The sequence below is a fragment of the Conger conger genome, chromosome 4 (genome assembly GCF_963514075.1).
Source record: "Conger conger chromosome 4, fConCon1.1, whole genome shotgun sequence".
NCBI classification, from domain to species: domain Eukaryota; kingdom Metazoa; phylum Chordata; class Actinopteri; order Anguilliformes; family Congridae; genus Conger; species Conger conger.
The window spans coordinates 23,985,079-23,998,767 of NC_083763.1; the positions used below are offsets into that span (position 1 = coordinate 23,985,079).

A 13,689-nucleotide genomic window follows, 5' to 3' on the forward strand; every position below is an offset into this window, starting at 1 on the left:
AAAACCACGAATATTGATAATATTAAAACAATGAACATGACCTCATTATTCATTGTTTAATTTGATATCCAATGAGCTAGAGTACAGAACCAAAAGAACTGAAATTATATCACTGTCCAAATAGTTACTGACTGCACTGTAAGTTGAAACTTGTAATGTTTATAGAGAATATATAGTAATGACCATGTTATTTGTTGTAATGGACTGGTTATTGATGGCTGGCTACTGTACACGATTATGACAAATTTGACATGACACTCCATTACACTTTACAAATATTTTTTATTGTTTGTTTCTGTCAAATTCACAATAAGTTAAGCATTTGATTTGGTTGAGGTCTAAAGTTCACTCACAAAAAGATAAACCTCAGAAACAGTAAACAGTCTGAACCAGATTTTCTAAATGCTATCAGTTAAGAAACTACAGCCATTTCCAGATTGTTTTGTGGAAAGACAGTTCAAGTAAAACATTTGTCATTTTAAAACTTCCTTTAACCAGAATTTTTAATTCTGTAGTTTTTAACCTGCTGTGCAAAGTTACAAAAATATATAATATTCTCTGTTCATGAGCAGTGGCTCAGCCGTGGGAGCGGGGATGGGTCGGACAACAAGGCAAATTGGGCCTAACTGGGGCCCTTAAAGGCACTTGAGAAGTACTCCCCAAGAAAGTATTTCTTCCCAATAATTTGGATATTAAATGTTATAATTGTGTCAGAAATTGTACTGCTTTCATTCATCGTTATTTATTTTTCTGTTCTATTCTATTAGCCGAACTGTCCACTGTCCTGTCTTTTGGTCAGCTCGCCTTTAGAAAAGTCAACTGTGGGGGATGTTTATGTAACCATTGTTTTTGTGCACTGTATTATGTGATTCAATAAAAACCTGATTGCAAAAAAAAAAGAAAATCAACTGCAAGTCAGTTAACTTGTCATTGACAACATTTCACTTGTTGAAAAATATAGAACATAAATACAAAAAGAAAAATGTAACAAAAATGAAGATATTTTACAGCCTAATTTTTCAAAATAAATGACACAAAAACAAATAAAAATACTGGAGAAGTTGGAGAAGAGACTGAGTGAAAGAGTTAGATAGAAGATAGGCTGACCAGCTAGGCTGCATGCTAATGGAAACAAAATAAATTACATTGATTTACTAGCCTGTCTCATAATTTTTCACTTTGTGCACAGCGTGGGGGCTGGGGGGGCAAGATCTGTCCCAGGGCCTGGGATTCCTGGTGGCACCACTGTTCATGGGTATATAACCAGTCAGAGTGAAACTGATGCACAATACATACCTGTAAATCCATTTCTAATGACAGCATTTTCAGGGAGCTGAACCAAACAATGGCATAGCAAAATGTAAAAAAAAAAAAAAGGATTCTGATGAGGAATGTTAAATAGCTAAGAAGCCATTCAGCAATGCCAAATGTAAGAGAAAATGTGAGATTTCTCACAGTATGAACAGTACCTGACATCCTGATTGCACAGAAAGGAGTAATCCAGTCATTTTCCCTTTAGGCAGTAATCTTTATGGCATCCTATAAAGCAAAATTTGTGTCCCCCCCCACCTATCTGTCTTTCTTTCAATGTTGACATGAAAATAAAAATAAAAAATTCAAAATTCAAAATTGAAATACTGAAAAATACAACCAAGGTGAATTTCCGGCCATGACTCAGGGGTCGATGAAGGACACTGCAATGTAGCGAATTCCTTTGGTTGTAGGCAGGCCTTCGTGAAGGTGAGTCAGCCTGCCTGGGTGCATGAAGCTCCATCCTTTCCTCGGAGAGTCGACAGAGCAGTTGTATCTATGGAATCGACAACCACCTCCCTGGAGAAAAGGGCCCACAAAGATCCAAAAAGAATCAGTCCATCAGGCCAACCAACATTCCACTTCTCCTTAGTGATAAAGAGGTTCCACGGGGCATTGGTTTGAGCATCACAAAATGTCTATTTTTCCCTTTCACGGCCATTATATTTTTGGTGAGGTACTGTATCATTCTGACAAATGGATCTTCCCAAGGTCCTATATTTAGTTGAGCCGAATTGAATTGGGGTATTTTCATATATATTTTTCAGTACATGGCCACAATTTAAGAACATCTGGTGTTTTCATATGTGCAAGATTCTATCCTATTTTATGGGGCTTTCAAAAGTCTTTTCGCTGAAATCTTGTTTTAACAACTGTGATTAATGTTTTCTGAAGCTCTGCCTCTTTCTTTCTTTGTACCTCTATTATTGGTAATACCCTCTTGTTCTTAACATAAGAGGATAAGTCATGCTTATAAACTTACTTCCAGAAATTATTATTTTGCACTATTTTAAATCAGTTTTTATGTCCTCTTTTCACTCAAGTCCATTTAAAATTAGAAAAATATATATACTCATGAATAGAAGCATTCAACTGTGGGCAACCTTGCCAGTTAACACTGGTTAAAGTTCCTGTTAGAGGAAACCAGTGTCTATCTGTGCCTGAACTCTCCCTCCCTTCCTCTCGCTCCCTTTCTCTCTCCCCCTGCTACATCTCTCATTTTCTCTCTCTCATATTTAGGTTTATAACATTGATTCCTGTCTTCATTCTTTTTTTTATATTTTCTATTTTGTCACATCATAATCCATTCTGTGATTATAATAAAGCCTGGTCTCACCTGGAAGTCTGTCCCTTTGTTGTTCAGTGCAATGTTAATGGTGAACGTGGAGGTGTCATGGTGGGGCCTCAGGAAGGCCTGTCGTTCTGGACTGTACTTCACCACAAAGTTAAGCAAGGCAAAGGCCTGGAGAGGAAAGGCAAGGAGAACAGTGTCAATAACATACATTGCAGTACAGTAAAGTACTTCCATCCATCCAGAGACTATGGCACAAACTATCATACATCAACTTGTGTGTAAAAGGCTAAAACTAACTAGCATGTGCTTCTTTAGTATTAAAGAAAAGTTGAGCTTTAGAGCAAAAATGACCCAAAATACTTGTTAGGGCGGTGCTTACACTACAAAACCAAAGATGTTAATGAACAACTATTGCCAGATATTGTCCACACATTCCACAAAAAAATGTGTTTCATTGCTGATAAATAGTGACAGTTTCACAAAGAAGTGAGAACGCAACCTGTTTCCATGAAACCATGATACCTTGGTATAGTAGCCAGAATACACCTTCAGTGTTACTGGTGAAATAAACTCCCGAATGAAATGCAGCCATTCTTTCTCATAGCCTATTTGGGACATGTGGATGTCATCTGTTGGAACAGTTTCGTAACCCCCTGTGATTCGCTTGTCCTGCAGAGAAACCACAGTGAAGTAAATGAAGATGGATAAATAGCACGGAAACAGCAAGGCTTGCTCATATTTGTGGTACTCTTGTCACCACAGTGATAGTTATGTATGCCAGACATGTCTCTAACCATCGGCGGCCTTATTCTTTGTTTATGGCACAAGCAAAGCAAAAGACTCATTCACCAATGTGTCTGACGTGTATGTTTATGAAAACACATCACCAGTCTACTACAAATACATATAGCAAAAGACGAAAGGGCAGTTAAGATAAGAACCTCCTGTTTGGTCACCATACATACAGTTTACAGGACTTAGTTTAACCTACCTTGTTTTTTCCACCAGACCATACGCCATAGTTTTCCATCTCCTCGATGATTTCATCACAGGCCTTTACAGATAACACGGGGAACCAGAAGACATCTGGACAGGGCTATACAAAAGAGAGGACAAATGATTATGAAAATAAACACAAATACTTACTTCTTACTTATTTATTTTGCAATAACTTTTTGTGCTCTGTCCAAGAACAGATGGCTTGTGTGGTACCGCACCAGGGGTGTTCTGTCAGCATGAGATAAGGGAGGCAAAGAACTTGTACTTTCATATGTTACTATCCTGATACTGATTGATATTGGTTTCCATAAATAAGATGCTTCTCTCTTTTTGTTTGACAACAACTGATTTACTTAAGACATAAATATCATAGCACTAGACTCTTTCAAGCACTTCACATAAATAATTCCAACAGTAACAAGGTTGTTTCCATAAATGGCCAAAATACCAAAAATGTACAGTGTTCTCTTTTGTGATGATCTCTGCCAGTGGCAGACTAGTTGATACCATCAGTCCTTTACTAATTCTGTCACTGCAAGTCTCTTCCTTGGAGTAATGTGAGCAATATGCATTGTACACTTGATTTAATCCTTCTTTAAATGTTTATCACATTCCTCATCTACAGTCGATACTTATTTATCTACAGTAAATCCCTGTTAAATCCCAAGAATGTCTCCAGAAAATAACAAAGTCATCATTGGTTCATGCCACATTGCTTAATTCATTCACAATTATTCAATTTTATTGTCATCAAAGTACAAAAAAAAAAAAGGTTTGGAATGTTCATTCCCCAGAATCCAGCCAGATGGCTAACACTACTTGTTGGCAAAACATAAACTGGGTCAGTTTTCATAGATTATAATTATGATCTCTTGCTTCCCCATATCTGCAAAGTAACAAATATATGAAACAGTGTGAATGGCTGATGTGTGCCGTATTGCAACAGTATCACTGCCAAACCATGTAACTCCCTTATTTGAAAGGGAGGGTGTCTACACGGCAATAAACACAGAAATAATCCTTGATGAATTACAGTCAGTGTCTGCAATGCATTTCCTGAAATTACTTCTGATCTCAAAAACATATGTGTAATTATGTGAGCCAGTAACCAGTCTTAGCTCCCACTTCCAAGGCAGCGATTGCTAGCGTGTCAATAAGAAAAGCTTTAGGCAACCCTGATTATTTTAATTGGAGAATGAAAGGCATAGGGTACTGTTTTGCACTACAAGTATAAGACCGAAGAGGAGCCAGCTACACAGGCATGCCGTAATCCCACTGAGCTAAGTGTCATCTGCAGGCACTGTAAACTGAGCAGGGGCTGACAGAGACAATGGAAAGGACAACCCATCCAATCAATTACAAGCGTTAATTACATTTAACCTCCAAACTGCAAAAACAATTAGACTAAGCTCTCCTGCCTCTCATTGCAATTAAATGTGCACACCATTTATTCCCCATGCCCATTTAGTGAGTGTCTGGGATATGTTCATTTGGAGGACTGAGGCATCAGTCATGTAGGGGAGTCAAGCATGTACTCTATATCCTGGTCTCTCTTTCTGAATGGGCAGATAATGAGAGTTTATGACTTAGATGTATTAATGAAATAAATCTGAACCATACAGTAGTATAAAACTATTCAAAATGTGTATTTTAGTTACACAAATTACAAATTACTTCCCTAGCTTATAAAAGAATGGCATTACTGGGATCACCGCAAATGTAAATTGAGCTTTCCAGAAACAGGTTTGAGCCTTTATCTGTTCAGCCAGCTGCGATTGGAAGTCCACAGCTGTAGGACACCAGGGAGTTAGGGTGGGTTTAAGTTAGCCACAGTTCCTCAGGTCACTGCTACATTAGTTACTCCAATGAAGCAAATGGTGCTGACAGGCTACCAATTCAGCAATAGGCCTGTAGTGCTGACCAGTAGGGCGTAAAATAGTCACTAGCTTGCATGTGCGTGCACTGGAGGAGTGCTCCTGGTGTGCAGTAACTCTGTTAACAACTCCAAATTAGAGAATTCCAAAATAGAAAATAACAAAAGAAAATACTATGTACCTCTTCTGCAAGGTTCTCTGTGAAGATGCGGGTATAGTTGGGGTGGATGTACTTCTGCTTCCAGTCCTGTAATAAATCAATGGACATTTTATTAGCACACTGCTGATATGCTTAATGATCTGTGAGTTAGGAAGGCCCCATTGACTCATTTAGCAAAATATCAGACAGACCACAGCAGATCACACATATTCACTTACCACATTTGTGCAACAATAATAGGATAAATAGGAATAATAATATGATTACTTTGTTTCTACCAACAGTATACAGTGTACAGTGCTTGTTGTCAGAGAATATCATGAATGTAAATAATGACAGTAGTTGACAATTCACTTACCACTGGATTTTCATATATCTGCCACAAATCATTGTTATAATGTGTAGTATTGTAGTTAGCTGTGGATATTATCCTTCCAAACTCATGACGGTTTGTAATGTACATGAAAATACCCTACAGCAGACAAAGAAAATAATGTTAGCTTGTTTCCTCGGAGTAACACTGGAATAAAATAGTATTAAAATACCAGATTTAAACAAAAATAAAAGAAGAAAAAAAAAACACTTAATGCCAGCTCATATGCACAACATTTTCGCAAAATTGATGCACATTTAGAGCACTTTCAATAATAGACAAAAAAAGGTAATTAAATCTTTCAAAAATCCCTTGCTCTGTGATTAAAACCATAACGTACGGTAAACACATCCGATAGAACAGTAGATTTTAAAAAATCGATAAATAATCTGTGATTATTTATGCAGCATACAGAATTTGGAGGGGTGGGAGCAGGGGGAACAGGGACACATGGAGGTGCTGGTAAGCTGAGGACAGAGCGATTTCAGGAATCTGATTCCCTCTGGTCTGTGCAAGATCTACGTTGAAGCAGGACAGGGCGTTGATGTGGGACAGGGGCTCATTTTCAGCCTAGACTTTTGCAGCTGTGCTTCCAGCGGGCCAGACATTTAGAGTATTTCACTTCCTTTGTTAGCATTTTGTCCACCTTTCAAGTGGGGGTCAACACAAAGTCAACGTACTTTTGAATTTAAGTTGAATTGAGGCCAGGACTAATAATTTAGAAGACTGAATACATTAAACCAAAAAACTGCTGTACAGGCTCATGTGAGATAGCCGCCGTACTAGTAGAAGCTTAGGCTGAGAATGGGCAAGGGGGTAAGCTTGTTACACGTGTGCTCAGGGGCTCTGCTCTTGATTTAAGCATCAGGGGTTATTGCAGGGAACTTGGCAACAATCGGTTGCTATGATTCTGTTGGATTTATGGTGACCTCCCCCCTCCTGGCACAGCGTACCATTCATTTTTTATGACTAATGGGAAAAAAAAATGCAGACAATCAGGTGCTTCCTCTAACTTTCAGTGATCGTTTCTGTATGAAACGGAAATCGACGACGGCTTTCCAAAGGTTCTGGAAAATGGTGGGAATATATAAGAGCTGTTTATATTTGACAGGCACAATCAGATCTTAGCAAAATATTCCCCCACTGATGCTTATTATGATGGTTGTGGAATTGAACTTTCGATTGGCATTCAAATGTGAGGAATTATAAATGCTAATCTTGCAAAAATGTCAGAACGCATAGTTTACATATTTTTTCTTTCAAGTTTGTTTTTAACAAACTGTTTTTAACCATCTGTTTATGAACAGATAACTACAGTGTTATCATTACAAACATTTGAAGAGTGTATTCTGAAAATAATAAAATAATGGCCATATTACACAAAAAAAAATATAGCAAAAAAAACATTTTAAACATTCAAAATACTACTACTGAGACTATATTATACTAATATTATGCAGTATTCAGTTAGCTAGAATGTTATATTAAATATAATGAACACTTCTATAACATGGTTAAAAAACATCCTGGTGATCTGGTTCATTAAGACCAGACCCTTCGGAAATGCAAAAGATGCTGTATGTTCACTTTAACTGCTAATTTTAAACAGTAGAATTTTGAATAATTAAAACAGGACTAAACCTTTGGGGGCCTGAGCATATGGAATGATTCCGGAGAAGGGGAGTCTTTCTCTCTGTGTATTGTCTAAAATGAAGGAAAAGCACCATGTAAGTTGTGTAACATTGCTTTTTGAAGAGAGAGATAGATAGATAGATACGTATATGCCACATACACCTTGGAAGGAAAGAGGATGCACCCGCATAAGGGGGAGGGGAAGAAAAGCGAGAGTCCCTTTGAAGCAGATATTTTGGAATTACTTTCCCAGGAATTGTGCATGCTGGAAGGTAAAGAGGCAAACTGACTTGCGCACAAAGCGCACAAGTGGAAACGGACAGGCAGTCCCTTTTTGCATTAGATAATGCGATGTGAATTCAGCACAGAGCACAGCTGGACAAGGAAGTCAAAGCCATGGAGGATACAGGGAAGAAAAAAAAACAAGCAGCCAGCCACATATTCTTATTGGGTAAAACATGATCACATGACAAGAGTAGACAAGGTGGAGGATGATGGGTTGTCTGGAGCAGGAAACCCTTCTAAAGCACCACAGAGGCTACCATAAATAGAGAGAAGTCATGCCTTGAAGACAGACAGCACATTTATACTGGATATACTTGCCAGTTTTTCGCTTTGATCTCAGTGGAGCTGTAGGTTTTTTCGGTATCAAGAAACATTCCATTCATACACACACTACAATATTCAGTTATGGCTACTTAAACATGAGAGGAAAGTTTTATACTTTGCCTCTACAAATCTGTTATCTAAGCAAAATGCAGACATATTCACAATGTTTTGAATAACTACTAACATTTGTAAAAATAATCTTAACACTGTGCAGTGTCACTTTACAGCAGTAATCTGAATAAGGTTATTTTTTATCATTCGGGAACTCTAACTTCACAGTGGAAAATGCGTAATTGGATTGCCCTTTTCGTTACAGACAGGCCCTGCCACTAAATGGTCTTACCAGCTCCCTGGCATTTCTACATAAAGCCATGTCGGGATCCAGTTTCTCCAGGATAAAATGGTTCCTCTCCTTCAGCTCTTTTCTCAGAGTCTCGCCCTTTATTAGGTATATATGAGCCATGTATGGAATATTCCACACGCCACTGGGGAGAGAAAAGGAAAAGAAATTAAAGAAAGAAACAAGAAATGGATACTTTTATGCCCTCGTAATTTGTATTGCTGGAAAGGAAGGATGTCTGTCATCATTTTCGGCACACCATCCGAGACCAAGGAACTTGTCCAGTCCTCTTCTGTTAAGGGAGAGTGCAATGAATGGTGGGAATCCCTGGCAGGTTGTCCCAAGCAGGAAACACATGTTCCACATTCACTTTCTTTGTCTGTGGTTAGACCCCCACAGTATAATATCACCTATTATCTTCTTTCCAGATTATTTTTATGCACATGACATTCACATAAAACAGGTGTCTAGCTCATTCTGGTTTTTATAACCTATTACAGCAACTAGTCTGGGCATACACAAAGCTACAGAAGGTGAGGAAACTTTTGCTTCAGTACAATCTCCAAACTGATTTCAGTTTGGTCTGCTGTGTTGTTCCAAAGCTCAGCTGGATGCTGCAAGACTTACACACGCTTCCCATGAACGATGTCATTGAAGTCCTCCGAGCGTGCGTAATAACCATCCATGCTTAAGGCTCCCCAGAAATTCGACCACAGTTTACCATGACGAGTGACAAGAGGACCGATTATTTTTCTGTAAGGGTGAAACAAAAACAACAAACAGAGAACAGAACGGTCAAGCATCATACAGAAATCACAGACATTTTCTTTGGCATAGAGCCACAAAAAATCCTTCTCAGCAGAAGAAGAGAATGCCTACAGACCACCACATACAGAGCAATGGACCGTGGTGGGCCTAATAGAGCTGGGGTCTTTCTCAGAATACCTGTTATTAACAACATTGAAGGATGAGTACAACCAGCCCTTACCTCAACCAGTATAGGCCCTGGGGAAAATATGTGAGGTTTTCATTCCGTGCAAGCAGCAACTTCACACCGTTCACCATCATTCATTGTCAACTGTGCTGAAAGCACTGCTTTCATCTCTTGCAGACCTGGCTCAATTATGTCATTGTTTTGGATTCAAATACTTTTCTACTCTTCACTTGTCTGGTGTATTGGAAGCTATGAAGTACTCCCAAAAAGTGTAAACCCCACCCATTGGTCCTCTTGGTTGGCTCAATTGCACCAGGCAAGATCAATCGAGCACAGAAAAGTATTTGAATCCAAAACAATTGGAATTGACCCAGGTCTGCCATATAGTCAGAACAGTTGATCCTACGGTCCTCCAGGTTCAGGCTATAGAAGCTGAAAGGCATAGTCATAGTCATTGATTTTAAAGCATGATGAACAATAGCTTATCAGAGAGAATCCGCAGGTAGTTTTCTACTAGTTTTTCACTGAGTGCATAGGCTCTTGTAACTGTTTGGCCTGTTTACTTCACTCTGCAATTCACCAACCGAACAGTGCAGACATTGGGCTCTATGTTAGCAGAATCTGTCAAAATGAATGCTCTGTGTGGTGAGATACCGGTCTGACGAAGCACTCTTCTAGTCTATTCATGCATCACCATCTAGCCACAATGAGAGGGTCATAATTCAGTGGGGGCTGCTGGGTGGCTCAAAGGGCCCCTGTTATATTACATGTACAGTACGAGGCCTATTGTTTGAATATCAAATCCAGACTGAGTCAGTATCAACATGGTTGGCAACTTCAGAGAGTAATGCATAACTGGAATTAGTGTAGCCCAGAGAGGGAGGACTTCAGCTCACTGGGAAGATGATGTCTCATCTTGCACCAGTGACATGGTGGTCTATCAGGCACTCTCTGCCCTGGTCAACCAGCTGGGTTCAGACAAGCTTCCAGCACTAACTGGTTGACTAGCTCATACCCAGCTAGACCAGCTTTATGACCATCTTGGTCAAGCTGGTTGACCAGCTAATGCGCAACTAGACCAGCTTATGACCAGCTTCACCACCTCAATGTTCAGGCTGGCATAGATGGATTTTACAGCAGGTAAAACTGTTTTTCACAATACACTGTAGTGTGAAAAAAGCACCAGTGATATCGCAAGGTTTGGAGAAGAGAACATTCAACATTAGCAGTTGCAATGAGCATTGCAGCTTGCGTGCGATTGAGCATTCCAAATTGAGGTGATAAAAGGGAGAAAAGCAGTAAACAGGGAATCCTGAATCCACAAATCTGCTGTAATTATTCCTAAAATAGATGAATGCAGTGCAAGCCTAGAATTTGGACTCTGAAGCTGAAATTTATTGAGCCTTCATAGACAATTCAGTACCTAGCATATCTGGCCTGCATACACATCCTGGCATGAGAGGGAGGGTGATGTAATTATTCTATAATCTTTACGTTCACCACCACACCTCTACGGTTAAGATTTCAAAACCATAAAAATGTTTGAAGCACTCAGCTGCCATGAGGAAAACAAATAATTTGAAGTGGAAATTACAGTCCCCATCTGCAAAGTAGAAAAGAACTGGATGCAAACACAATAAAACACGAACATTTAAAGTTAAAGAAATGTCATCCCCTTCACCGCATCTTGGTGGTCAAGAGAATTCCCATGGTTTCTTTAAATAAGGCTGACAAATTCTTCCAGGGAACTATAGCCCCAAGTGCCAAAGAGAGTGACATGAGTTGTGCAACTCCCACAAAGACATCTGGCTTATAGTGCTCTTAAAGAAAATCGTAAAAAAGGGACACACTGTTGTTTTTTGTAAAATATGAGGTGGTATTTCAAACTCTGACCATGTAGGTTTTGCACGCTCTTATATCATGAGGAAAACCACCATTGCTTATTTTTAAACTGCCATTCACTCGTCTGTAATGTTCTTGTAGTTTGGCCACTTGAGGAGCACCAGCTGGCTTCCATCGACACAGAAGCTGCTATTGAAAGTCCCAAAACCCGGACAGTGGCAGCGTAAAGCCCCTACCTGTTCTGCTCAACAAGGAGCTTGAGAGTTTGTTGGTTGGTCAACACCACATCTGCATCAATGCTGAAGTAGTAGTCACATCCTGAATCCTGGCGACACGTATCCCTATAGAGGATCCACAAAGCAAAGATTAACATCACAATAAAGATACTTCAGGCTGGCAATGTCATTTCAGTTGAATGTGTGAGAGCTAATAATTGCTATTAGGGGTAGTCATAATTAAATAAGAAATCTAGCAGATGAATCATTGCCCACCTATCTCAGCAATAGCATGTAATATAGCTAGTTTTAAAATGTTATTTTTATACATAAATCATTGATGTAAAATTATGTTTGACCTCGCTGCCCTTTACTCGCAGCTACAGGTGTGACATTTACCATTGTGAGGTGTTTTTCTTTTTTTCTTTTTAAATCTTCATTGAGTTGTTTCAAGGAATGCAAAATTGAGTATAATTATAATCATTATACATCATAATTTTCTCAATGTGTTAAGCATCACTTAAAAAATGACCACAGAGCAGCTCTCGGTGTAGTACAACTATTCATAGAAAATCTCTGGAGAGACATCTGAGGGCAAACACAGCATGCTATGGCTTGGAATGGAGAAAATGAATAAATAATCATTTTCTCAAGAGCAGGTATAGCATGCCCTTCCTAAATTACCTATTCCAAGGCGCCACAGTGAAAATGGGGATCACCCAAGGATGACAGATTTGATCTAAGATCCTATATTATACATGGCTGCCATAAAAACAGCGATCTAAAGCAACGTCTCGCTGCAATAAGGTGCCCTGGGTTAACGGACAACACAAGCTGAGACAGGTCACCCTGATGATGGATGCTCACCACACAAAGACATAAATCACACCCAATTTGGAAAACTTTTAGTCTGACTACTGCACATAGCAATTAAGGGTGTTTATTTGAATGTTTGAATGTTCATTATATTATATCCTGGAGACCAAAGTCGCCGCAAGATGATATACGTGTGAGGCATACATTCCCATGTTCCGCGCTTCTCCTTGGCTCAGCATCTCCTCAGGGCCCACGACCTTAAAACTCCTGAAGGTGTTCTTATTCTCCTCCCAAAATTTTTGGATGTGCTTCTCGTGGTAAACTTCCTAGACAGGGCACATTAGACGCATGTCTAGCAATGGTTTACCAGGTTCATTCACAGCCAGAAGGGAGGATGCCACGACAGCTTGCTTACATTGTTATGGATGAAAACCGTCAATTTATCTTTCGGGTAATCCAAACTCAGAAGACGCTGGAAGAATTCTGGTAGAAAGGGAGTCGGTTGCTCAATAAACACACCGACTGTGATGCTTGGATATTCCTGTGTCAGATAAAACAGTGTGTCAAAAAGATGAGGTTAAAACAAATAGTGTCAAAAAGATATAAGCACTATGTGCAAAATACTAATTCCGTTGGAAGCACAATAATAAAGAGTAACAGGACCTCCAACATACATGGAATATTACATTATAATATAAGAATAAATGAGAAAAAAATGGATGGGTCTATAGTAAAATTCTTCAGTGCCAGGTCACAGGATGCAGTGGCAGAGAGCACTTTCCCATGACACACACACATGGCTGAGCTACACATACTTTTCCAGACGTGACCACTCCTACAGCGGAGACAAAGTGGGGCCGGGTGTGGGTGAAACCATCTAATTTGAGAGCTCTGCAACTGCTCTGGGACTTCCAGGGACAGCAGGATAGTTCAGGACCAAAAAAAGACCTTAAATTTGTTTCTGCCGGAGAGGGAGACGTGAGCTAACGGGCCAACGGCTCTCCGTCTGGCCCCGGTAACCTGTGGAACAACAACTCCTTCAGCAGTTTCCCCCCTCCCTCCCTCAATTCCTCTGTCCCAGAGGAAAGACAGGCCACGGAATGCACGCACTGGTGGCAGGGGCTGACCTGACTCTCATTCTCCTTCTGAGGGAGAGAGAGAGAGAGAGAGAGATAGAGAGACAGAGACAGAGACAGAGAGAGAGAGAGAGACAGAGAGCCCTGTGTTCTCACCCACCCTACGACTCCAAACCCCTGCTGATTCTACACATGCACGGGCTGAATCGAGACA

General features: G+C 39.7%; 1 protein-coding gene across 2 annotated transcripts in view; it reads right to left on the minus strand.

Moving 5' to 3' along the window:
- Positions 1-262: 262 nt before the first annotated feature.
- Positions 263-13,689, minus strand: part of plod2 (procollagen-lysine, 2-oxoglutarate 5-dioxygenase 2) — a 37,410-nt gene continuing 23,983 nt past the window's right edge. Inside the window, exons 9-20 of one of the 2 annotated variants that reach the window (XM_061239208.1) lie at positions 12,815-12,940; positions 12,604-12,725; positions 11,605-11,709; positions 9,220-9,345; positions 8,596-8,737; positions 7,653-7,715; positions 5,997-6,110; positions 5,660-5,725; positions 3,597-3,701; positions 3,128-3,274; positions 2,648-2,773; positions 263-1,830 (exon numbers count right to left, since the gene is read on the minus strand). In XM_061239208.1, the coding sequence (XP_061095192.1) occupies positions 1,675-1,830; positions 2,648-2,773; positions 3,128-3,274; positions 3,597-3,701; positions 5,660-5,725; positions 5,997-6,110; positions 7,653-7,715; positions 8,596-8,737; positions 9,220-9,345; positions 11,605-11,709; positions 12,604-12,725; positions 12,815-12,940 (1,398 nt within the window). In that variant the 3' untranslated portion in view covers positions 263-1,674. The remainder of the gene's footprint in view (positions 1,831-2,647; positions 2,774-3,127; positions 3,275-3,596; positions 3,702-5,659; positions 5,726-5,996; positions 6,111-7,652; positions 7,716-8,595; positions 8,738-9,219; positions 9,346-11,604; positions 11,710-12,603; positions 12,726-12,814; positions 12,941-13,689) is intronic. The other variant, XM_061239209.1, reaches the window with a different exon arrangement.